The 26,042-nt window shown below is 36.1% G+C and overlaps 1 protein-coding gene across 1 annotated transcript in view; it reads right to left on the bottom strand.

The window, feature by feature from the left end:
- Positions 1–25,368, bottom strand: part of SLC30A7 (solute carrier family 30 member 7) — a 79,268-nt gene extending 53,900 nt beyond the window's left edge. The window contains exons 1-5 of the mRNA XM_007449619.1: positions 25,114–25,368; positions 24,793–24,894; positions 11,799–11,912; positions 7,171–7,258; positions 6,394–6,520 (exon numbers count right to left, since the gene is read on the bottom strand). Coding sequence (XP_007449681.1) covers positions 6,394–6,520; positions 7,171–7,258; positions 11,799–11,912; positions 24,793–24,894; positions 25,114–25,193 — 511 coding nt within the window. The 5' untranslated portion in view covers positions 25,194–25,368. The remainder of the gene's footprint in view (positions 1–6,393; positions 6,521–7,170; positions 7,259–11,798; positions 11,913–24,792; positions 24,895–25,113) is intronic.
- Between the last annotated feature and the right edge of the window lie 674 nt (positions 25,369–26,042).

The following is a 26,042-nucleotide window of genomic DNA, read 5'->3' as shown; positions in this document are numbered from 1 at the left end:
GTAACAAAAAGGACAAAAGATACAGACAACAAATATTAAAATGGCAGATATAAATCCTACCTTAGTAGTAATTACATGAAATGTAAATTTTTAAAAAACCCCAATCAAAAGGCAGAGGTTGTCAGAATGGATTGAAAAAAAAAATGATCCAGCTGTATTCTGTCAGCAAATTGTAGATTCAAAGACACAAATAAGTTGCAAGTAAAAGGACAGAAAGGGGCTTCCCTGGTGGCGCAGTGGTTGAGAGTCCGCCTGCCGATGCAGGGGACGCGGGTTTGTGCTCCGGTCCGGGAAGATCCCACATGCCACAGAGCGGCTGGGCCCGTGAGCCATGGCCGCTGAGCCTGCACGTCCAGAGCCTGTGCTCCACAACAGGAGAGGCCTCAACAGTGAGAGGCCCTCGTACCACAAAAAAAAAAAAAAAGGACAGAAAGAAAAGTATACCAATACCATGCATTATGGCATGCGCGTGCCATAATGGCTATCATAATACAATAAGCTAGAATTTATTGTGAGAGAAAAAGAACAACTTTTATAACAAGTTCAACCCCTCAGGAAGATACCCCACGGTTATAGAAATATATGAACTGAACAACATACCTCCAAAATACATTAAGCAAAAACTAAAAAAATTAACTGGGAAAATAAACAATAATAGTTGAAGACTTCAATACTCTACTTTCAATAATGGGTAGATAACTAGGCAGAAGATCAACAAGGAAACGGAAGATTGAGCAACTATGAATAAATCAGACTTAACAGACAGCTACAGAACACCCCACCTAACAACAGCAGAATACATACTCTTCTCACATGCACAAGGAAGAGTCTCCAGGAGAGACCAAGTGCTAGGTCATAAAACAAGACTCAATAGAACTTTAAAAATTTGAAATGATAAAAAGTATGTCATCTGATCACAATGAAATTAAATCAGAAATCAACAGCAGAAGAAAATTAGGGAAATTCACAAACATGAAAAAAATCAAAAAACACACCCCTGAATAACTAATGGATCAAAGAAGAAATCAGAAGGGAAATTTAAAAATACTTTGAGACGAACAAAAATGAAAACATGACATACCCAAACTTACATTATAGCAATACTTAGAAAAAAAGTTTAGTTATTATGCCTGTGCTAAAAAAAAAAAAAAAATCAAATCAATAATATAATCTTCCACCTTAAAAAAATTAGAAAAAGAAGAAAAAAATTAAACCCAAAAGCAAGGAGAAGAAAATGTGTAATAAATATTACAGCAGAAATAAAATGAAATGAAGACAAGAAAATCAATGGAGAAAAACCAACAAAACCAAAGGGAAAAATAACTAGACTGACCAAGAAAAAAAAAAGAGAGAAGGCATAAATTGCTAAAATCACTGCTGATCTCATGAGAAAAAAAAGGTACACTTTTAAATACAATCTATAAACAATAATAAGTTATTTAGATGAAATGGACAAATTCCTAGAAACACACAAACTGCTGAAACTGACTCAATAGGAAACAGAAATCATAATAGACCTATAACAAGCAAAAAAAACTGAATTAATAATTTTAGAACTGCCAACAAAGAAAAAGCCCAGGATTCACAAGTGAATTCTGCCAAACATTTAAAAAGTACCGGTACTTCACAAACTCTCCCCCACCTATGTCCTCCAAATAACAGAAGAGAAAGGAACATTTCCCAACTCATTATATAAGGCCAGTATTACCCTGATACCAACACCAGCCAAAAATATCAAAATAAAACTACAGACAAATATCCCTTAAGAATATAAACACGAAAGTCCTCAACAAAATGCTAGCAAATCAAATCTAGCAATATGTCAAAAGGATTATAAACCACAGACAAATGGGATTTATCCTAAGAATGCAAAGGTGCTTTAATATCTGAAAATCAAGCAATGTAATATACCGTATTAATAGAATAAAGGGTAAAACCCAACTGATCATCTTCAAAAATAAAGAAAAAAATCACTAATAAAATCCAATACCCTTTCATGATGAAAACGCCCAGTAAACTAGGAATAAAAAGAAAACTTCCTCAATCTAAAGGGCATTTCTGAAAAACCCATAGCTAACACAGCTAAAATCATCTTTAATAAAGAAAGATTGAATGCTTTCACCCTAAAATCAGGAAAAAGAAAAGAATGTCCATTCTCACTACTTCTATTTAACACTGTAGGATCTGGCCAGGGCATTTAGACAAGTTAAAAAAAAAGGCATTCAGATTGGCATTCAGCAAGTCACAGTAGTAACAACAAAGATCACTGATCACAGATGATCATAACAAACATAATAATAATGAAAAAGTTTGATATATTGCAAGAATTACCAAAATGAGACACAGAGACATGAAGTAAGCAAAGGGTGTTGGAAAAATAGTGCTGATAGGTTTGATGCAAGGTTGCCACAAACCTTCAATTTGTAAAAACTGCAAAATCTGCAAAGCTCAATAAAATAAGGTATGCTTGTATTTAGAAAATTCTAAAGGATCCACCAAAAACCTGTTAGAATAATGAGCTATTTCAGCAATATGGCAGGACACAATATCAATATACAAAAATGAGCTGTATCCCTTATCCCATTTTGCAATCCAAAGAAAACAATCCCACTGATAATGGCAGGCAAAAAAAAAGAAGCCCTACAAGTAAAGTTAACAAAAGAAGTGTGAGACTTGTACCCTAACAACTACAAAACACTGTTGCAAGAAACTAAAGAAGCTACAAATAAATGGAAAGGCATCCCATGTTCATGGATCAGGAGACTTCACATTGTTAAGATGACAATAATTCCCAAATTGACCTACAGATTCAGTACAATTCCTATCAAAACCCCAGCTGCCTTTTTTTGTGCAGAAATTGACAAACTGATCCTAAAATTTATATGGAAATGCAAGAAGAGACCCAGAGTAGCCAAAACAACCTTAAAAAAGAATAAAGTTGGACAATTCACATGTTCCAATTTCAAAATGTACCCAAAAGCTACCTTAATCAAGATTGTGTGGTTCTAGCCCTAAGGACAGACATATAGATCCATGAAATAGAATTGAGAGTCCAGAAGTAAACTCTCAATTGATTGTTGACAAGGGTGCCAAGACAATTCAACAAAGAAAAACAATCTTTTTAGTAAATTCTATTGAGAAAAGCAGACATTTATATACAAGAAAATGACATTGGACCCAGACGTCACACCATACACAAAATCGACACAAAATGGATCGCAGACCTAAATTTTAATCCCCAAATTTAAGGACGGTTCCTCATGAGAAAATCTATCAATGTAATTACTAATTTTAAATTAACTAAAGCAGGAAAAAAAATGATTACTTCAATAGATGCAGAAAAAAAAGAAATAGGGCTTCCCTGGTGGCGCAGTGGTTGAGAGTCCGCCTGCCGATGCAGGGGACATGGGTTCGTGGTCAGGTCCGGGAAGATCCCACATGCCGCGGAGCGGCTGGGCCCGTGAGCCATGGCCGCTGACCGTGCACGTCCAGAGACCTGCGCTCCACAACGGGAGAGGCCACAACAGTGAGAGGCCCGCGTACCGCAAAAAAAAAAAAAGGAAAAAGAAAAAAAAAGGAACATCCTTAACTTGATAAACCAGTTTTATCAGAAACAGACCACAAACATCAGACCCAATGGTAAAACTTTAGTAGCGTTCTTTTATTAAAGCAATGGTTCTGAACCTTTACTGCACATTAAAGTTGACTGGAGAGCTTCAAAACATGCTGAGGTTTGGGTCTCTTCCTCCAGAGATTCTGATGTAAATATTCTGGGATTAAACCTGGGCATCAACGTTTCTTTAAAAGCTACCCAGGTGATTATCCAGGTTGACACAATGATATAAGCTATAAGTATTTCTAATGAACATTGTTCTAGAGGTCCTGGCTATGTAATTAAGACAAGCAGGAATAATTGTTTTCATTCTTAATAGTGAGAAAAACTTTTCAAATACCTAAAAATGAACCAAATGAAAAATATAAAGATCTTTATTAAAGTGCCTAAGACAATTTAATAAAGGACTCAAAATATGTTAATTCTCCGCAATTAAACATAAAGACAATGCATTCCCCATCAAATCCCAAAAAGATTTTTCATAAAACTTGACTAGCTGGGCTTCCCTGGTGGCGCAGTGGTTGAGAGCCCGCCTGCCGATGCGGGGGACGCGGGTTCGTGCCCCGGTCCGGGAGGATCCCGCGTGCCGCGGAGCGGCTGGGCCCGTGAGCCGTGGCCGCTGAGCCTGCGCGTCCGGAGCCCGTGCTCCGCAGCGGGAGAGGCCACGACAGTGAGAGGCCCGCGTACCGCAAAAAAAAAAAAAGGAAAAAGAAAAAAAAAGGAACATCCTTAACTTGATAAACCAGTTTTATCAGAAACAGACCACAAACATCAGACCCAATGGTAAAACTTTAGTAGCGTTCTTTTATTAAAGCAATGGTTCTGAACCTTTACTGCACATTAAAGTTGACTGGAGAGCTTCAAAACATGCTGAGGTTTGGGTCTCTTCCTCCAGAGATTCTGATGTAAATATTCTGGGATTAAACCTGGGCATCAACGTTTCTTTAAAAGCTACCCAGGTGATTATCCAGGTTGACACAATGATATAAGCTATAAGTATTTCTAATGAACATTGTTCTAGAGAAAAAAAAAAAAAAAAAAAAAAAAAAAAAAAACTTGACTAGCTGATGAAAAATACCAAATGAGCAAGACAGGCCCAAACAACTTTGGAGGGAAAAAAAAGAGAGAGAGAGAGAGAGATGGGATTAACCCCACCAGATATTAAAACATAAAGTTTACAGCAATTATTCCAGTGTGATAGTGGGGTGGCCAAAAATAAACAGGCCAGATCTGATACATAAAGCAATTTAATATAGGGTAAAAGTGTCCTTTTATATCAATGATGTAAAGAGCAGATTAATAAATGGTGCTTAGAAAACTGCTTATTCATTCACACCAAGAAAAAAAAGTCCTAACTCACCCCATCACAAAAATAAATTACATACAGATGAAGCACCAAAGTACATGGGAAAAACCCATAAAACCAAAGTTTTCACAGTATTAAATAATAAGAGAATATGTTTATGACCCAAGGACAGAAAATTCCTTAAACAAAGCAGAAAACATACCACAAAATATATGACAGAAAAACTAGACTATATCCAAATTAAAAACCCCTATATAAAAGCTTAAATAGACAAGCCATAGACTGGGAAAAGATATTTGCAATACATAAAACAAAGAATTAGTAAACAAAATATATTAAAAATGCTTGTAAGGGGATTAACAATAAGAAAGGCAAAAAAAAAAAGGGACAATTCCAGAAAAGGAAAAAATCTGAATGGCCTAAAAACATACAGAAAGATTTTCAACCACACTACTAGGCAAAGAAATACCAAATAAAATGATACCATTTTTATCAAAATATCACCAAAATGGTTTTAAACCCATAATATTAAGTTTTGATATGGGTGAGAGAATACTAGTACTTGAATTTTTTGCTGGGGTAAAAGGGAATGAGTCATTTGGAGGGCAAATTGCTAACATCTATTGAAACTAAAAACTAGATATCCTGTGTTCCAGCAATTCTACTCATATTCCAGCAGACTGCAATTCAAAGAACTTTCTGTGATGATGGAAATCTTCTACATTTGCTGTCCAAATGGTAGCCCTATGTGACTACTGAGCACTTGAAATGTAATTAGTATAACTGAGGAACTGAATTCTTAATTTTATTAAATTTAATTAACCATAATGTAAACTTAAATAGTCACATGTGACTAATGACTACTGTATAGGATAGCACAGCTTTGGGAAAACACTTGCATGTGTTCACAAGGATATGCTTCATATGGAACTGCGAAAAACAAGAAATGACTTAAATCCATAGAAGACTGGTTAAATAAACCATGGTAACCCACACCATGGAGTTTTGTGTTTCTGTTAACAAGAGAAGGTACACTGATGGATACCAGGTGGAAGGATCTCAAAGACAGATTGTATGATAAATTTCATACCCCCATACACTGTAACATTTTAGTAACTAGATTTGTACTGTGGTTTTGATATTTGTTTGTTTTATATAAATGATATCATACTAAACAGATGAGCTACAGAGGTCTGTAAGTATCCACACCAAGCTGATAACATGTACAACTCTGAGAAGCCACTAAGAGGGAGGGACATGGAGAAGCGGGAAGCATTGTTCAGGAAGACATTAATATGAGTCTATTAACATATTACATTTCTTTATTAAACATATTAACATTTCTTTATTAAACATATTAACATTTCTTTATTAAAAGTCAGTATAGTAAGTTAAACTTTAAAAATTATCAATTTTAAAAAGTGAATATGACAGAAACCAGAAATGAAGAAACAAAGGGTTCTAACCATCATACCAGAGCCATGAGAATGTCCATGACCTCCATGCTTGAAAACAAATATTCCTACTAGGTTTACCAAAAACCCAAGAATTGAAACAAGAAGCAGTCTCTCATGGTGTACATCTGGAGGTGCTAATGCTCTCTAGAAAATACAGAATACAAACAAATTGCATTGATATAATTTCTGACTGATCAACTGGTAAATTTAAAAAAAATTTTAGTTATTTTCAGAATAAAAATCACTCCAAAATTATCTGCCAAAACAGTTAATAAAAATAAAACCATTGTTCACATACTGTAGAAAAGGTAACAGTTACTATTCTTAAATAAATACATTTAAAAGCATGAACATTTGGACTAAAACCATCCTTCTTCAGAATCTTAAAATAGTGTCATTTATTTTAAGTTGATTAATCTTTAAATTTCCTCTTTACTTGTTTTAATATACAAAACATTCAAGATTCATTGGCAAAATCCTCACATTCTATCTTAAGAACTCTTCCAACAGACCTCACTACAGGGACTGTGTGTTTACTTTTCATAAAGTGTCAACACTTCATTCACAGCTTGTAAAGCACTATTATTTGTTTTCAATTTGAAGTAGTTTCACATATAATTTTTTCAATTACTTTATAAGTTCCTCCTGTACACACATAATATTTTATCTAATCCAAGACTGGCCTCAATAAATAATGATAGTGTGAAAAATAGCTCTATTACAAGTATCTTTAGTTAGTAAACATTTTCATTATAGAAACATAATTTACTGACTCTAATTATTATCTACTATACCTCAACTCCTTCTGAGAAAATAAAAAAAGCAGTGAAGATCAAAAACAGGCCGTTGACAAAACCAGCCAGAACTTCCGCTCTAACATACCTAAAGAAGAGCAAAGTAAACAGCTGAATTAAGTTATTTCTTAAAAATTAAATCACAAATTCACATATATTCAGAGGTCCTAAACCATACTATATGGTTATAAGCAGCCAACAAAGTCCCAGTGTTTATAGTATGTTTTATAGTACATATAGCATAAAATTGAGAAAATAAATTTAATTATTATGAGTTATATTTAACAGCAGAATGCCATAAAATATATAGATTTCTACAAAAGACCTTTTTAGAGTAAGTAGGCTTAGAGAGACCTTTCACAGAAATGTAAATCTCAAGCTGCCAGTGGAGAAGGAAGGACAGAACCAGGTAAGTAGGAAAAGAAGGTAGGATACAAAGATAAAAAGTAGAAGAAGAGGGGCTTCCCTGGTGATGCAGTGGTGGAGAGTCCGCCTGCCGATGCAGGGGACACGGGTTCATACCCCGGTCCGGGAGGATCGCACATACCACAGAGCCGCTGAGCCTGCGCGTCCGGAGCCTGTGCTCCGCAACGGGAGAGGCCACAACAGTGAGAGGCCCACGTACCGCAAAAAAAAAAAAAAAAAAAAAAGTAGAAGAGACCTTGAAAAAGGGGTTTTTATAACTTGTTAATTCCTTCTTTTCTAAGAGCTCCTTATGCTTTCTGCTTTGTACCTTTCAGCTTTCAAATCTTTGGCAAGGGGAGCTTTGACTGAAGGAAAACATAATTATTTCTGAATTATCCCAGAGACAACTTGAGATTTATATTTCTATCACTCTTCTTCTAAGATTAATAAATTTAACAAAAACTTTTCAATTACCTATTTTTAGAATCAATTCTAGCTTCACATAATTCTAATTAAACTATTTTTAAAATACCTCTCTTTTTCTCCATGGGCTTCTGAAGCTTTCTGCTTCCTACCTGTGTGAAGCATTGGGGAAAGATTTTATTTTTCCATGAGGTATATTTGGCTTAGTTAAAGTCATTAAAACAAATTTAACTTGGCAGTTTTACATGTTCAGACATTATTTAAAGGGTGCCGACAGCAATTAATGACTCTGGTTCTTGAACAATGTAACAGGAGCATCAAAAAGCTAGACTTCCTAGCTTTCTATGTTAATTTCTAGATAATACAATTTTCACTGCAAAAAATATTTTTAAAGAGAAAAAACTCTTTAAAATATACTGCATATGGTTATGTTGAAGCTTGTCTGTTAAGTACATTCCAACATAGTATATATTTCTACACTCAGAAATACTGCATATGTCTACCTTCTAATACATATATGTGAATTAAATTAACATCTTATTTGTCAAAGCAAATACTTTTTTTTCATTAAATTCAAAGAATTTACTGCCTGCTTTCCACAATCCACACTTAGGAATTTATCTAATATATCAACAGTGTTACTGTCCAAGAAATAAAAAACACTTTCTTTTAACACACCCTTCTAATCCCATAGCTAATGCCTGATGGAAAGTCTTTTGTCCTTGAGTTCCATTAGATTTCAAGATCAAAGGCAGGAGTGTTTTTCAGGCATCTTTTTGTCCCTAATGCTTAGCTTAGTAGGTGCTCCATAAATTCTGATAAATTGTTGGGCTAAAGTGATTTTAATTAAGTTTAATATATTTGCTAAAGTTGACTGCAGGATTAAAATGAAAAACTTGTGAAATCTAGACACACTTGCTTTTCCAAACACACTATGTTTACCTGAACAGACTGAGTCCTGGAATTAAAACATATGATCCATGAATGTGCTATTGCCTATTTAGTATGATGGTATCTGGATTCTTTAGCCAGGGCGAAAAAGATACAAATATATGTACATATGTATATAAGCATGCACATATGCATCTATCTACCTATCAGATATGTATTACTTTTTTTTTTTTTTTTTGCAGTACTCAGGCCTCTCACTGTTGTGGCCACTCCCGTTGTGGAGCACAGGCTCCGGACGCGCAGGATCAGTGGCCGTGGCTCACGGGCCCAGCCGCTCCGTGTCATGTGGGATCCTCCCGGACCGGGGCACGAACCCGCGTCCCCAGCATCGGCAGGCGGACTCCCAACCACTGCACCACTAGGGAAGCCCCAGATATGTATTACTTTTATTCTAGCTTTGCTATTTCAAAATTAGGAGTGTGACAATATACAGAGATGACTTCACATAAAAAAAATACTGAAAAGTTTTTGCTGCCTTTCAGATTCTGCCTATGGTTTCTACTATTGCAGTCAGCCTGCTATTCTGATCATACTGAATTAGGGGTTTGGGGATTCCTCACTGGCTTAGCCTACCCTACTCAGTGTCATTTTGTTATACTGGCACCTACATTTACTGCTGCTACTTACTACTATAGCAATTACTAATAGTTTCAAATGTTACATCAGCTTTTTTCCCCTAATTTTTCCCTTCTCAAAAGAAAAAAAAGCAAATAAGGAGAAGACGGGATAAACAAATTTAAAAATGTCAAGAATATTACTCTCGTATATTTTAGTTAAAGTTGAATCAGTAAAACCTGCTATGGTACTGAAGGTATTCAAAGCTATTTCTAAAAACTATCTTATACCAGGAGATTATGCATTCTAAATAGAAAACAATAGATACCCTAAGAATTAAGGAATTGAGGAGAATTCTTATAGTTAGTTACTGTTTATCCAGGAAGATTGCTTAATACGATACTCTAATTAGATTTTTTTATGTAAAATATGTATGAATTACTAATTTTCCAACACAAAATTATAACTTCACATACAACCTTTAGTAATTCAAAATATACTTAAGAGTCTTTTGATTATACAATGCCATGGAACAGGTTCTTTTCTGAGCTTTTGAGCTGTTTGGATTTATAAATAAACAGGATCTCTTGCTCTATAAAAATAACATAATACTATTTTTTGTCTCACTTTTTATAATGTTACAAGTAATCATATCACTTGGGTTATACCGCAAATCAGCAAGTCCTGTCACAGAATTTCACATATCTCTCTTTTAGCACTTGTCACACAATGTATAGTTATCACAGGATTTTTACAGAACTGTTTCCCCATCAGACCATAAGTTCCTCTGAGGCAGACGTCATATCTTATTCATTTTTATATCATTACAAGTAGCAAAGTATTCGAATCATATTGGGCCCTCGATAAACATCTGAAGAGAACAAGAGCACATGCAAGAAGCAGAGAGTGTGTAATTACTCAAGAACAAAAGCAAAGCTAGAAAGAGGAAGTAGTGGGTGAGCACCAGTAGAAGAGAGAACCAGGGGCACAAGAGACAGTGCATGTAAGAGGGTGGATGTGAACGGAAGGGAGAGAGAATGAGAGGAACTGCACAGGAAAGGAGAATCAGGGAAAGAAAGAAAGAGAGCCTGGGAAAGGGAGAGGAAAAAAAAAAACAAACAACTACAGCTGAAGAGGTTAAGGGGTGGGGAAGATGGGATGAGCAAGAGTCTTAACAATACAGTGCTACAGCATAGAGGAAGAGCAGGAGAAAGCAAAGAATAAGAGAAAAGATGTGAGGGAGGGAGAAAGGGAGAATGGAGAGTAGAAGGGAGAGGGAGAGAAAAAGACCATGAGCACAGACCCAAGTAACTAGAAAGAAAGAACAGTAAAGGAGAGAAGGGAGTTTAGAAGTAAAAGGGAGAGAATGAGTATGAGTATGGGGAGACAAATGAGAGATGGGAGTGAAAATAGGAAAGACAGCAAAGAAAGGAGGGAGTGCAAGACAGCACTCACAAGGGAAAGGGAGGGGAGGGGAAGAGACAGGGCAAGAGTCAATAAGTAAGCAGGTGAGAGGGGGGGAGCAGGAATGAGAAAGTGGGTGGGAGAGAGAAAGAGAAAGAGGATATTAGTTCTGAGCGCTACTTATTTACACATAAATATAATTACATTGTAAAATAGTCTATGAGCTCAAAAAAAGAGAAAACACTCAGGCAGAGTAAATCAAATAATGGAAACTCCATTGCTGCCCCCAATCAGAGATGGCAAAAAGCAAACTCTGCCTCTAACGTTACTAGGCTCAGAAGTGAGACCAACCCCTTCGGCATAAAAACACTTTCCAAATATTTAGTTAATTGTGCATATTCAGCAAAAGTAGGGGAAGTATTTTACATAAAAGCAGAGCTGAAGACAATAAGTAAACAAAATATCAACCAAAAAAGAAAACTAAAGAAACATAACTATTTTCATATACTGAAACTTTCTCTTTTTCCTCTTTCTTCAAAAAAAAAACAAAAACAAAAAAATAGATTAAGAGTTGAGAAATTTCCCTATCTAGTAACAATCTCACCTGAAAATTTTTGGTAAAATCAAGATGCAAGAGAAATCAGATACAAAAAAAAAAAAGTACACATTGTAGATTCCAATTATATATTGTCCCAAAACAGGCAAAAGTAACCTATGGAGTTAGGAAAGCGGGAAGGTGAGTGTTAAAGAACTAGAAGGAGGCATGAGGGGTTTTCAAGGGTTCAAGTTAGACAAATGTATTCAACTGTGAAAATTCATTGAGCTTCAGTTTTATATGTTATTTTCTGTGTTTCTTATACTTCAATAAAAATGTTTTTAAAAAGTCTTACCCATAAGAGAAAGCATCATTATCTCTCCATTTTGAAATAACAGATGCTGCCAATCCAGCCAAAATGGCAGTGCTATCGAAAAACATGTGAAAAGAGTCGGAAATCAAACCTAAGCTGGAAAAGAACAAACACATTGGCATATTATAATAATAACCAAATAGTAGTCATCCTTTTCTAAAAATCTAAGATCCAGCCTCTGCTCATCAGGAACTTATCTTCTAAAAAGACAACATTAAAATATGATATATTGAAAAACATTAAAGATAATTTTTAAGCATCTAAGAAGAAACCCTCATACCCCTTGCCAAAGGAAAAGCCCAGCTGCTACTGAAAGAAGGATAGGCATCTGTCCGCCCTCTGATGACTAGCTAAGGTCAGCTGTCACTGAAAGAGAAACAGAAAAAAAAGCCATCTGCTACCGGGGGCTAGGCTAAAGCCAGCTTGGGCCCGGGATCTTACACTGATTCAAAGCAAAGGTCTGCTATTGGAAGAGGTGCAGGACCCTTGCTCCTTTTCTTGATACACGGCTGCGGGGAGGGGTGGGGAAAGGGGCAGGAACATTAATAACACCGACTCTGACACTCAGGGGGAAAGGGCCTACCTAATACTGAGGCTGCAACAGGAGAATGAAATATTCATCCCCCCACTTCCCCACCCAAAGCCTTGCCTAAAGTAAAAGACAACAGCAATCTACATCTGAGAGTCAAGCAAGAGCACGGAGAGACTCCCTTGTGGCACAGGTATGCAGGGCTTGCTGAAAACTGAGAGTGAAACAAGAACACTGAGAAGACCCTCCAGTACTCAAAATCCTACACTAAGCACAAAGTGGTAGAAGCCTCTGGAAAAATGTGACATCTGTGGCTTGTTGACATTAACTAGCAATATACCACAACACAAAAGCCCAGCTCAACTATTGAACAGATAAGTTCAAAACCCCCATGCTGACAAAACAAAACAAAACAAAAAGGGCGTGCACGTTTCTGGGCATAAATACTACTAACCTCAGTCTCTATTACTCTTTTAAACATAATATCCAGCACTCAATAAATATTTATAAGGCATATAACAAGATCAAGGAAACAAAATAATAAGACCCATTGTTAAGAGCTGAAACAGTCAACAGAATCAGAAGCAGAAAAGTCCCAGAGATTAGATTGTAATAGGGGCTTTAAAACAAATATGATTAATATGTTAAAGGATGTGGTACAAAGCTGGAGAAAATTTATGAACGAACAGGGACTTTCCACAGAGATAGAAATTATAAAATAATCAAATGGAAGTGATAAAAACTTTTAAAATATCATAGTATTAAAGATTAAAAATAACATACATGGGCTTCTGAGCAGACAGGACACAGAGAGAAAGCATCAGTTAGGTCAAAACAAATTATCCAAAGTAAAACACAAAGAAGAAAAGGAATGAAAAAGAAAAATAAAAAAGAACAGAACACTCAAAACCTATCAAAGCATCAAACAGACTAAAATACATGTATTTGGATTCTCAGTAATAGAGAAGAAAGAATAGGGTAGAAAGAGCATTTAAAGAGAAAATGCTTGAAGAGTTTTCCAAAATTAATGAAAAACAAAAAACAAATCACATATCCAAGAAGCTTAATGAAGTACTAGCAAGGGAAAAACCCTACATACCTCACAAATTGCTGAACACCCAACAGAAAGAGAAAATCTTGAAAACAACCAAAAAAAGGAAAGAAAGAAAAATTGGATACAGAAAAACAAAGATAAGATTAATAGCATATTTTGCATCAGAAACTACTCAAGGCAGAAGGCAATGAAGCAATGTCTTTAAAGTATTGAAAGAAAAAAAGCGTCAACCTAAAATTCTATATCTAGCAAAATATCTTTCAAAAATGAAGATAAAATAGATTTTTAATACAACCAAAACTGAGAGAATTCACTGCCAGCAGATCTAAACTACAAGAATAAAGAGTTCTTTAAGTCCAATATGATACCAGATGGAAACTTAGCCTTGTATGATGATCACTGAAAATGATAAATAGGTGTAAAAATATTAAAAAATAACTTTATTTTAGTATCTTTAAAAGATAATTGAGAATTAAAAAAAAGAGGAAAAAACAATAACCCAAAAATTGGTTCTTTGGAAATATCAGTAAAATTCACAACCTTTAAATAAACTGACCAAGAAAAAAGAGAAAGGGCTCAAAGTACTAAAATCAGCAATGAAAGTGAGATACTACTACTGACTTTATAGAAATAAGAAGGATTATAAGAAAATACTATGAACAACTAAATATAAACCAATAAATTAGATAACTTAGATGAAATAAACAAATTCCTAGAAACAATCTAGAAAAACTGGGTCAAAAAAAATCTAAATAGATTTATAACAAGTAAACAGATTAAATTAATAATTTTAAAACTTTCAACAAAGAAAAGCCTAGGCCCAGATGGCTTCACTGGTAAATCCTACCAAACATTTAAAGAACAATAAATATCAATCCCTGGGCTTCCCTGGTGGCGCAGTGGTTGAGAGTCCGCCTGCTGATGCAGAGGACGCGGGTTTGTGCCCCGGTCCGGGAGGATCCAACGTGTCGCGGAGCGGCTGGGCCCGTGAGCCATGGCCACTGAGCCTGCGCATCCGGAGCCTGTGCTCCGCAACAGGAGAGGCCACAGCAGTGGGAGGCCTGCATACCACAAAAAAAAAAAAAAAATCAATCCCTTACAAACTCTTCCAAAAAACAAAAGATGAAGGAATACTTCCCAACTCATTGTATAAGCATTACCCTGATGCCAAAATCAGACAAAAGACACCACAAGAAAAGAAACTACAGACAAGTATTTTTTGCAAATACACACACAAGAATCTTCAACAAAATACTAGCAAATTAAATTCAGCAATATATAAAAGAGTATACACCACAACCAAGTGGGATTTATCCCAACAATGCAATATACTACATCGTATCAATGGAATGAAGGACAAAACCCACATAATCATCTTAATAGATGCAGAAAAGCATTTCACAAAATCCAACACTTTTATGATGAAAACACTCAACAAACTTGCTATAGAGGGAACTTCCTGGACTGATAAATGGCATCTATGAAAACCCCAAAGCTAACATCAGCATCACTAGTGGCCAAAGACTGAATGCTTTCCCCTAAGATCAGGTACAAGATAAAAACATCCCCTTACCACTTCTATTTAACATTGTACTAGAGGGTGTAACAAGGGCAATTAGGCAGGAAATGAAATAAAAGGCACCCAGACCGGAAGGGAAGGAGTAAAACTATCTCTATTTGCAAATGGCATGATCTTGTATATACAAAATCTTAAAGACTCTACTAAAAAACTATTAGAACTAATAAATGAGTCTGGCAAGGTTGCAGGATACAAGATCAACATACAAAAATGAATTATATTCCTATATAATGTGATGCACAAAAATGAAATTTAAAAAATTTCCATTTACAATAGCATCAAAAAGAATAAAATAATTAGGAATAAATTTAACAAAAAAAAGTACAAAAGCTATACTCTGGAAACTATAAAATATTGTTGGAAAAAAATTAAAGAAGACCTAAATAAATGGAAAGATGTCCATGTTTATGGATCAGAAGACAATACTGTTAAGATGGCAATATTTCCTCAATTGATCTACAGACTGAACTCACTCTCCATCAAAATCCCAGCTGACCCCTTTGGAGAAATTGACAAGCTGATCTTAAAACTCATATGGAAAAGCAAGAGATATAGAATAGCCAAAACAATATTGAAAAAGAAAAGCAAAGTTGGAGGACTCACACTTCCCAATTTCAAAACTTATTATAAAGCTACAAAAATCAAAACAATGTGGTACTGGAATAAGAATAAACATATAGATCAGTAGAATGGAATTTAGAGTTCAGAAATAAACCCTCACACATTTATGGTCAACTGTTTGTTGACAAGGATGCCAAAATAGTTCAATGGTGGAAAGAATAGTGTTTGCAACACTGACACAACTGGATATCCACATGCAGGAAATGATTTTTGACCCTTACTTCATATTATACACAAGGGTTAACCTAAAATGGATCAAAGACCTAAACATAAAAGCTAACGTATTCACAACCTTGGACTGGGCAATGGTTTCTTATATATGATATCAAAAGCACAAGCAACAAAAGAAAAAAAGTAACAGACTGGACATCATTGAAATTTTAAAACTTTCATGCTTCGAAGGACATATAAACAAAGTGAAATGACAGTACACAATTGGGAGGAAATATCTGCCAATCAAATATCTGACAAGGGGCTTGTATCCAGAATATATGAAGAATTCTTAAAACTCTTCAAAAAGAGAAATTATCCAATTTTTTAAATGAACAAAGGATCTGAATAGACATTTCTCCAAAGAAGACATACAAATACCCAATCAGCACTAGAAAAGTTACTCAGCATCATTAACTACAATGCAGGGAAATGCAAATCAAAACAATGAGAAACAACTTCACATGCACTATGATGACTACAATAAAAAAGCCCAATAATCCCAAGTGTTGGTGGAGAAACTGGAACCCTCACACACTGCTGGAATAGTATTTGTTAATAAAAATAAATGAAATACTGATACGTGTAGAACATGGATAACCCTTGAAACCATTATGCTAAGTGAAATAAACTGTCACAAAAGATCATATGCAAATGATTCCATTTGTATGAAATGTTCAGAATAGGCAAATATATAGAGATAGAAAATAGATTAGTGATTGCCTAGAACTGGGGCAGATCAGGAGATGAGAGAATTGGAGGGTGATGGCTAGGGGTGCAAGGTTTCCTTTTGCAGTAATAAAAGTGTTCCAATATGGACTGTTGTGATAGTTTTACAACTCTGTGAATACTGTACTAAAAGCCATTCAATAGTAGACTATAAATGGAAGAATTTTAAGGTATATGAATTATATCTCAATAAAGCTGTTTTAAAAAAACATATCTGACAGTCTAAGGCAGGGTGAGCAATCTATGGCCCACAAGCCAAATCTGGACCACCATTCATTTTTGTAATAAAGTTTTACTGAAACACAGTTATGCCCATCTGCTTATACACTGTCTATGGCTGTTTCTGTGCTGTAACAGTAGGATGGAGAAACTGTGACAGAGATCTTATGACCCTTAAAGCCTAAAATATTTATTATCTGCTGTCAACAGAAAAGGTTTGCTAACCTCCGGTATAAAGCCAAAATAGGAACACTGTATTGTAGGGTTTACATAAACGTGAAGTGTATGACAATAATAGCACACAGGGACTTCGCTGGTGGCACAGCGGTTGGGAGTCCACCTGCCAATGCAGGGGACATGGGTTTGATCCCTGGTCCGGGAGGATCCCACATGCCGCAGAGTAACTAAGCCCATGAGCCACAACTACTGAAGCCCACACACCTAGAGCCTGTGCTCCGCAACAGGAGAAGCCACCGCAATAAGAAGCCCACCCACTGCAATGAGAAGCCCATGCACAGCAACGAAGACCCAACACAGCCAAAAAAATTAATAATAATAATAGCATACAGAATAGAAGGAAATGGAAGTGTATTATTATAAAGTTCTTACAAGATACATGAAGCAACATATTATTTGTGATGTTAAAGATTTGTATTATACATGCTTTAAAAAAAAGCCACTGGGGGCGGTGGGGCAGGAAATCCTATTGGGCAGAGGATCCTGTACCAACACAAAGCAGATGTTTTGCTCTGACCAAAGAAGGAGCAGGAAACTCACTCTCACCCAAGACCATCTACATAAATGTGACAGACTTTGGCTGTCACCAAAGGAAGGAAAAAATGTTAAAAACAAACAAACAAACAAAAGAAAAACAAACAAACCAAAAAACATACCCTTGAGGCCCAGACTCACAGGGCCTGCCTAAGACTGAGGCTTGGTCAAGTTAATGAATGCCCCTCTGCCCTCACCACAAACCTCACACTGATTAACAATCAACAGCAGTCTATAGCTCGGCAGGGGGAGGGTGCATTGAGCATGAAGAGAAAACTTCCGTGACACATGCATATGAAGAATACTGGAAACAAAAGGCCTAATTGCCTGTCGGAAGATGCATGCCTATTCCTAGTCATAAATACTACTACCTCAATATCTACTGATCTCTGTTCACAATGTCAAGGCTTTCATCAAAAATTTCAAGAAACACAAAAAATAGCAAGCAAAATAACTCGTGAAGAGATAAAGCAGTCAACAGAACCAGACCAAGATGCTGGCCCAGATACTGGAACTATCAGAACTATAATTAATACATTAAAGGATCTATGGAAAAGGTGGGGAAAAATGCATGAATCAATGCTAAATTTCAGCAGAGAAATGAGAAGTACAAAAAAAAAAGATTAAATGGAAATGCTAGAAACAAAAAACAAGGCATCAGAGATGAAGAATTCTTCCACTTGGCTTATCAGCAGACTGAGAGCTGAGGAAAGAAATCAGGAAACTTTAGGCTAGGTCAACTTCTGAAAGCAAGCATATCGGCAGCTCAATCTTTAAAAAGCAAGAAGCATCAGAATGGTTAAGAGCACTACTTCTTAAGTCAGAGTATCTGGGTTCAAACCCCAGCTTTACCACTTACTAATTCTGTGACTGTGAAGTTGTTTAACTACTTTGGACCTCACTTTTTTAGCCATCATTTAAACAGGTAACAGTAAAAAATGTCATAAACGTTATAACTGAATTAATATACATGAAACACTTATCACAGTGCTTGTCACATTAAAGCCACACCGATATTCCCATTATTACTATTATTATTAATATTAATACCTTATAATATCTAGTGTTCCCAGTATGATCCACAGCTCTCAATATTTGGTTATATGCTACAGCTTTCTTCAATTGTAAGTGCTACAAACTAAAAGTCAAAAACATTCTTCATAGAAGTCGAAAAAGCAGTTTTTACATTTCCTTATAATTTAGCATAATTATAAAATTAGAAACTGAAGTAAAGCACATTACTCACCCACACAGAAAGGAACAAAAATTTATAAATTTCTCAAGAATCATTATAAAGTATTTTGAAAATGTCTTAAGTTTTATCATGAACCTTGTATATTTTATTCAACTATACATAGATGCATAAGATAGTTTAAGTACCGTCTATACTTATCTGATACCCAACTCAAAGCAGAATAAGAAATAGTGAATAAATGAAAAGGCCGAGTGAGAAAATCAAAACCTGAGAACAAGGTAAGGTTCTTGCTATCCAAGCAATCCTCTCAGATTTATAGTTATTTTAAGATTTTCCTTGGATAGTTAGATCACCGTAAAACTACACACTTGGCCCTTAATAGCTTTGTAACACTGAAAATAATAATTTAATTATATTTTGAGGTATGAAAGACCCATTTGAAGAATATCTCTGTAATGTGTTATAAAACCAATAAAAACATTGTTTATGATTTTTTCTATGCTCTGATAAAGGACTGATATGGTAAGCTATTTTTAAAATTTGGTTTCAGAAAACTCTGTCTCTATTCTGATAAAATATAGTTGTGGTGTTGCAGTAAAACCTGACAATAAGACTCTTTACCCACCCTGCCTTGATTTCATGAGATTTTATAACTGAATTTAAAAGTCAATTTCAGCAACGACATTAGGCTACATATTTAATAGGTTTATTTTTTTCTCTGTATATGTGGTTTTTAAAGTTTTTATTTCTTAATTGGAGGGTTTTATTATATATATGACTTTTATTCTAAATAACTGTAAATTAGCTGTAGAAGAAGGCAAGTATTCATGCTAAATAAAGATAAATTTTTAAATTTACTGATTTATTGATCTACATATATTAGTGCAAGAAAAGGGTAAACCTCTACTGTATACTAGGGCAATCAAGTTCCCTTTTAAACAGGCTTAGATATAGCATGGCAATTTTAATACTCATCAAAATGAGATTTTGATTTTATTTAAACTTTAAGTAAATTTAACTGTCATTAAAGTGTTATTTTATTTTTAGCATAACATAAAACATGATTCTACCTGAAACAATACTTCCTCTTCTGAGGTGGTAGAACATCATGTTCTCTTAAAGCATTGTGATATGAGATCTTTTCACCTAAACCTGGTATCATGATTGGAAAATTACTTAGTTACAACTATGTAGGCAAACGCATGTGAAAAAAGTCTACTTCTAGTTCTCTGCTCACTGATCACCTATTGTATGTCAAAATAGTGTTCATGAGGAATGTCAATTTTGCTGCTCATCTTCAATATCAGCAAATGTTTCTGATTATGAATTATCACTTAAACTACATGGCATAAAATTCCTTAGAAAATAAAGGTAGCATAGAGAATATTTAAGGTTATATGATTTACACATCAAATGTGACTTGATTAAAAAAATTAGTTGCTAAAAGCAGCCTACTCGTTTTAGGCTCCTATCTTTAAACACTAAATACTAAAATGTATTTTTAAACATTTTTTTTAAGTGACCACTTTCTAAGGACAGTTTTATAAAGAAAACTTCTTAGGATATAAAAAAGAAACCTGATCACTGAAGCAAAATATAATAAATGTGAACAGAACATTTGGCAAAAGAAACTTATGAAATGGATTTTATTTAAGGTCTATTGAAGGAAAAAACAAAGAAAGGGAGAAAGAATCTATAAATTGAGAGGTATGAGACATATCAACCAAATACCACTGATCTTGTTTAAGTTCTGATTTGTAAAACCAACTTTAAAAAGAATTTATTTAATAAGGGACATGTGAACACTCACTGGACATTTGATATTAATAAATTATTAATTTTTATAGGTCACAATGACATCAGATTATGTTAAAAAGGGGGGCTCTTATGTTTTAGACTCAACTGAAGTAGTTATGGAAGAAATTATACTATATCTGGTATCCGCATTAAAACAATTCAATGGTGACAAGTGTAACAGATGAAACAAAATAGGCCACATGGTAATAAACATTAAAGCTGGGTGATGGGTACATGAAGTCCACTAAACTCTCTACTTTTATATACATTTTCCACAATAAAAAAATTTTTAAAGGTCTACTGGTAACTAGGCTAACAGCATATTTACAGTGGTTGTTAGACATTAATTTCAAAATCGAAGAAAGGGAATCATCAACTTGGGTTCCATGAGATAGAAAGGGGGAAAGAAACTATCGACTAATTAGCAAGAATTAGAAAATCCTTAGAATCCTGATATTTGTATAAGTTGTTAAACTAATGAGAGTTACAGTGAAAAACCCACAACTCCACTACATTCCATATAACCCTTTACTGTAAAGAAAAATTCTCAGCACAATGGAATCGAAATCTACATTTTTAAAGTAGAAAAAAAAACTATAGAAAAGCAAAAGTCATCACCATAACCTGGTAAGTAATGTCTTTTGGGAAGAGAAGGGAAAAGTTGCTAAAAGTCTAAGACATTGAAAATTTTTAATGCTATAGAAAAATACGTAACTAATGGAAGCCTTTTTCTTAACCACGGAAGTACTTTACAAACATATGCTATGACATACTTTATAAGAAGGAGGACCAAATGAGTGACTGGTATGGCCTAAAACATTTCTTTAACACATAATTACTTTGCTAATACAAAGACATTTGCCTTTAGAGTTAAATGAGTTTCCTCTATGTCTAAGGGGGAAAATGGTTGTAACAGCTTTGGTAGAAAGTATCACTGAAATTAAGAATTTTAAGACAGTGAAGTAAACATAAAACAGAAGAGCATAAAAACAAAGAAAGCAAACTATATTAAGATACTAGGGAAAGAATCACCGTACAGTAGAAAATACTTGGATAACAGGTACTTCTAGGCTCTTCTGCTACTCTGGAAAGTAAAAAACTCCCTGGGCCTCCTATACTTTTCCACCTGTAGAAGAGGTCCGACCAGCTTATTTCTCTTTCTAGTCCCACTTCATGAGCCTACATATTCCCTTTCTTCATTAGTGAAAAATCCTTGACTTTCAGCAGAATACCTGGTTGACTGGAGCAAATATGGCATTTGCAACTGGACATGAACATGTGACAAAGGTTGAGCCACTGAAATATCAGTGAAAACTGTTGTGTGTTAGCGTCCAGATAAATCTCCTTAAAAGACACTTTACATACTTTTTCATTCTGGACATTCTGCTGCTAGGGATGGCTGGAACTCTAATAGCCACTTTCGAAATAAAGTTTTATCTTGTTTAGGCAATCACTAATTTGGGGTTTTTCTAAAACTTGAGAAAGAACTTAATCCTAGATGGTACAAAACACACTGTCTATATATACCATTCTACCATGAGATTAGTTACTCAACGATAAATAAGTAAATGAAAATAAATGCTAGAAGGAAAAGAACCCTAGAAGGAAAGATCACATATGGTATTCCTACCATTTTCCTACTAAGAATAGGAAGGGTTTAATGTCCCCCTCACCCTGCCCCAAATGGGGTAGTTAGCATGTTTAGGGAGGTTAATTCCATATATTCATTATTCCTTCATTATTTCATTCTGTAAACATGTATTAAGCATACTATGCACCAAGTACTAAGGTGCCTGAATAAGACAGAAGAGATCCCATTTTAATAAAGTTTACATTCTAGTAGAAAGGTAAAAGGCACTGGATATTTAATGAGGGAAAATATACAAAGAGCTTAGCTATTCTCCACTGATGACACACTTTCACCAACAAAAATATAAAACAAGTATAATTAAGTTCTTATTTAAAATGAAGGTGTTGAATAAGAACCAAAACTATTTAACATTTGCTGCAACTAGATCAAATGTTTCTAGGAACCTTTATTCATGAAGAGAAAGAATGTCTTATCTATCTTTTAATTCCATAATGGAAAAAAACTCTTGACATTTCATAACATCTTGAAGTTTAACTTTTACATAATGCAAAGGAACACAGAAATGACTATGACAAAAACAAAAAACAAGTTTTGGTAACAAATTTACTCAAGGAACTTAAAATCTAATTGAACCTTCAGGAACAGAGATAATCTAGTCATATAAAGAAATTGTTGATCAGTCAACAAAGGGGCCCAAAATTTGTTGTGTCTAAATAAGACAAAAGCCAGATTATGAAAAGGCCCAAGCAATTTCCAAGTCTGCCAAGGCTTCAACAGGAACACATTTGTACTCCCAATTAGCTGATAAAACTTAATATTGGGGGAAAAGTGACTGTGGATGTGGAGGTTAACATAAAAATGATACCTGCTAATTAATCTAGGCATGACAGACAGTGGTTCAGAGCTAGACTGAAAATCTGTAAGATATAACACAAAGGGAGTAAACTGGAGGAGAAAAGGCCTAAAATTAAAAGAACAAGCTACCTGAGGGCAGAACAAGTCATGCATCACTGATGTTTTCCTTATGTACTGATGAATATTGACTAATGGCTTAGAAAACAATCGTTTTAGTAATTTCCTCAAGGGATCTCTGCAAATCAAAAGAATTACTTTCCATAAAGAGATGGTTTAGGCACTTCAAATATGAATCCCTTGAACAAGACATTTCATATAGTAATTTATGCAATGGAAAGCCACAGTGAAATATAATGTATTGTAATATAAAGTAACTGTAGCAAAACTGTATGTAGGCAAACCAAGATACAGCCTTGATACAGCCAGCACATATACCACAATATGGCATAATTTAGGAAGAATAAAATATAAAATATAATATAAATATCGCATATTTATAATAAAGTATGATTATTTCAATACAAGCTAAGACAACAGAGTGCTTTTAACATGTACAATATACTGAAGGGTGTTAATATTACAGGACACATATATCGGATTCCCAGAGGATTAAAAATGGTTATTACATATATTGATATTTTATTATGTTTCTGTATGCCTTTTACACTTAAGTGGTGACTACACCAATAACCGTCATAATCTGCTGAGTATTTTTGATAAAACGGAATTGACATTTGAATTTAAAAGTCCACCTTTTCATATGAAAGTATACATGTCACAAAAACTGGTGGTATCACCTAATGTCATTGTTCAATCTCAATAGAGATAAAAATCAAGAACAGCAATTCTCTCTGAAAATGGACCTTAAAGGACAGAGACTAAGTCTATTTAATTAATAGGAAATAAAGCATAGATGGTATAGGTTCTTATTTTGGGGTCCAAGACCTATTTCAAGAAACCCAAGAAAAAACTTAAGTTTTATATAAAATTTTGAAGTGTTGGCTATTATGAGATTCTCAAACGAGTATGATATTTAAAGAGGAATCAGTACACCTACAAGTGAGATGATCTTATCGTTGCTGAACAATTTTATAAGACCTTAAGTTATTCAACAGCAAACACCTGGATAACAGTACTGCATCTTCACAGTTACACTGGATAGACCTCTTTCCAATGCAGTTAAAAACAAAAACAAAAACAACTAAAGGTGACACCAAAAACCATCAACTCAAGAGATGTAAGGCTTTTAGAAAACTATATGGGATCTTCTACCGCAGTCAAGACCAAAAGAAAATCATGATAGTTTCAGCATAAAATTAAAAGAGAATGAAAACATGTTTCTTTGGATATCCCCTTTATAAACCTCTTCCTGGTTTCAAGACCTAATAACAAATTAAGTAGAACATCTCAGATATTCCCTCTCGGAATTTTAAGGGTGAATCCCAAATGCCACTCCCCCACAGAGTGGCAGGAAACGCGTTTCTCCCAATTCCAAGAAAGTGGACAAAGCTAAGGTGTGTAAGGACAAAAGACTCTCTCCATCTGTCAAAATGAGGAGGGGACTTGCCACTCCGGTTTGACGGAGTGGGGGCAAGTGGGAAAAGGAAGAGGGGACCTAAATCTTAACTGCTGCACGTGATGGCCTCGGCTCTTAAGAAATGTAACCGTGCCAGATTGGTGTGGATATGAGAAAGCAACTCAGCAGCAGAGATGGTGGCAAAGGCAAGAGCTGAACCTCCTGGTGAAGAGCTACGTGGCATTAAGCAAACACTGCTTCGTCTCCCCCACCCGCTGCTTCCGCCCCAACCCTTTTCCCCTTTGGTTACCAGTTGCTCCAGATGCCGTACAGTAGTTCAACAAAAGCGAAAGAGAGGTTCAGGCACAGGAAGAAAAACAGGTTCCGAGACGTCTTGTCCGACAGGATAGACCTAAGCATGACACAAGTAGGGAATAGCCGGGAAAGTCAGAGGAGTGCCGGACCAGGAGGTTGCGTTCCCCTTTCAGGACCCTCCCAGTCCACCCGTTCCTGTCCTCACACGAACGAGGGTGTCCCTGACGCTCCCTCCTTGGACCTCGGGCCATCCTTAGGTCTGGGCCTTTTCCCCTTCTGCCGGACACCCCCTTCCCGCAAATACGGCACCCCGCACCTAAACCAGCCTGAGATCTTGCCGAACAGATTGAACTTAGGTGGTTTGTATTCATCGTCCTTGATGGACAGGGGCAACATCTTCTCTGCCCGGCGAAGGGCCGGGTCTACTCCTCTCTAGTAGTGGCTCCGTGGGTGATGGTAGTGACAGTGGTGACGCCTCAGATGGGAATCTGGGAATCCCGCTTGCCCCGGGCCGCTCGCGGCTTCGAGACAGACAGACTCAGACACACACCGGAGAACCCGCCGACTTCCGGCCCGAGCCGCGCAACGCGTCCTGGGACGGGAAAGGGGGAAGGCGGGGCCGAGCGCGGTGGGGCGGGGCTTACGACGAGGATCGGGTTGCGCGAGTTTTGCTGGGGGCAAAAAGAGTTGGCAACTACTAGGTGGTCTAAAGGGCCGACTTGGAGTGGGGTCCCGCCACCTGGACTCAGGACGAAAATCCTGAGATGGCCACCCACAGACTGGGCTGGCTGGGAGGTTGTGAGCCCACTCACGCCCACTCCGACTGCCTACCATTCTTGTTCCCGGATGCGCTGGCGTCCAGCGCCTGCCCTTTCGCCATTGCCCCTATTAGCATTAAATCCTGGTGCATTAGAGAGCAGTGCTTAAGAATCCAGGCGGCGACATATTCTCTCGCCGCCAGTCCGCAGGAAGCGCAAATGATGGTTTTGCTGGGTGAACTCCATGGGCGCCCAAATCCTAGTAATCCACCCCGCCCCTCCCCCGAAAACAGTGCCAGACCTTTCTGTACCGCCACGCAGGAGGCAATCAATAAATGTCTTCCGAAAGAATGTTAAAGGTATTTAAAAGAGCCTTTTAAAAGGAGATCCTACGAGACCGTGTTGAAATTGAGGTTTGGTTAAGGCATTGCTTCCCCGACAATCTCAATCCGTTGATAACCCAAAACTCGAGTTCCTACACGTTCCC

The sequence above is a fragment of the Lipotes vexillifer genome, unplaced genomic scaffold (genome assembly GCF_000442215.2).
Source record: "Lipotes vexillifer unplaced genomic scaffold, Lipotes_vexillifer_v1.1 scaffold445, whole genome shotgun sequence".
Taxonomy (NCBI): Eukaryota; Metazoa; Chordata; class Mammalia; order Artiodactyla; family Lipotidae; genus Lipotes; species Lipotes vexillifer.
This window is presented reverse-complemented; position numbering and strand designations above follow the sequence as displayed.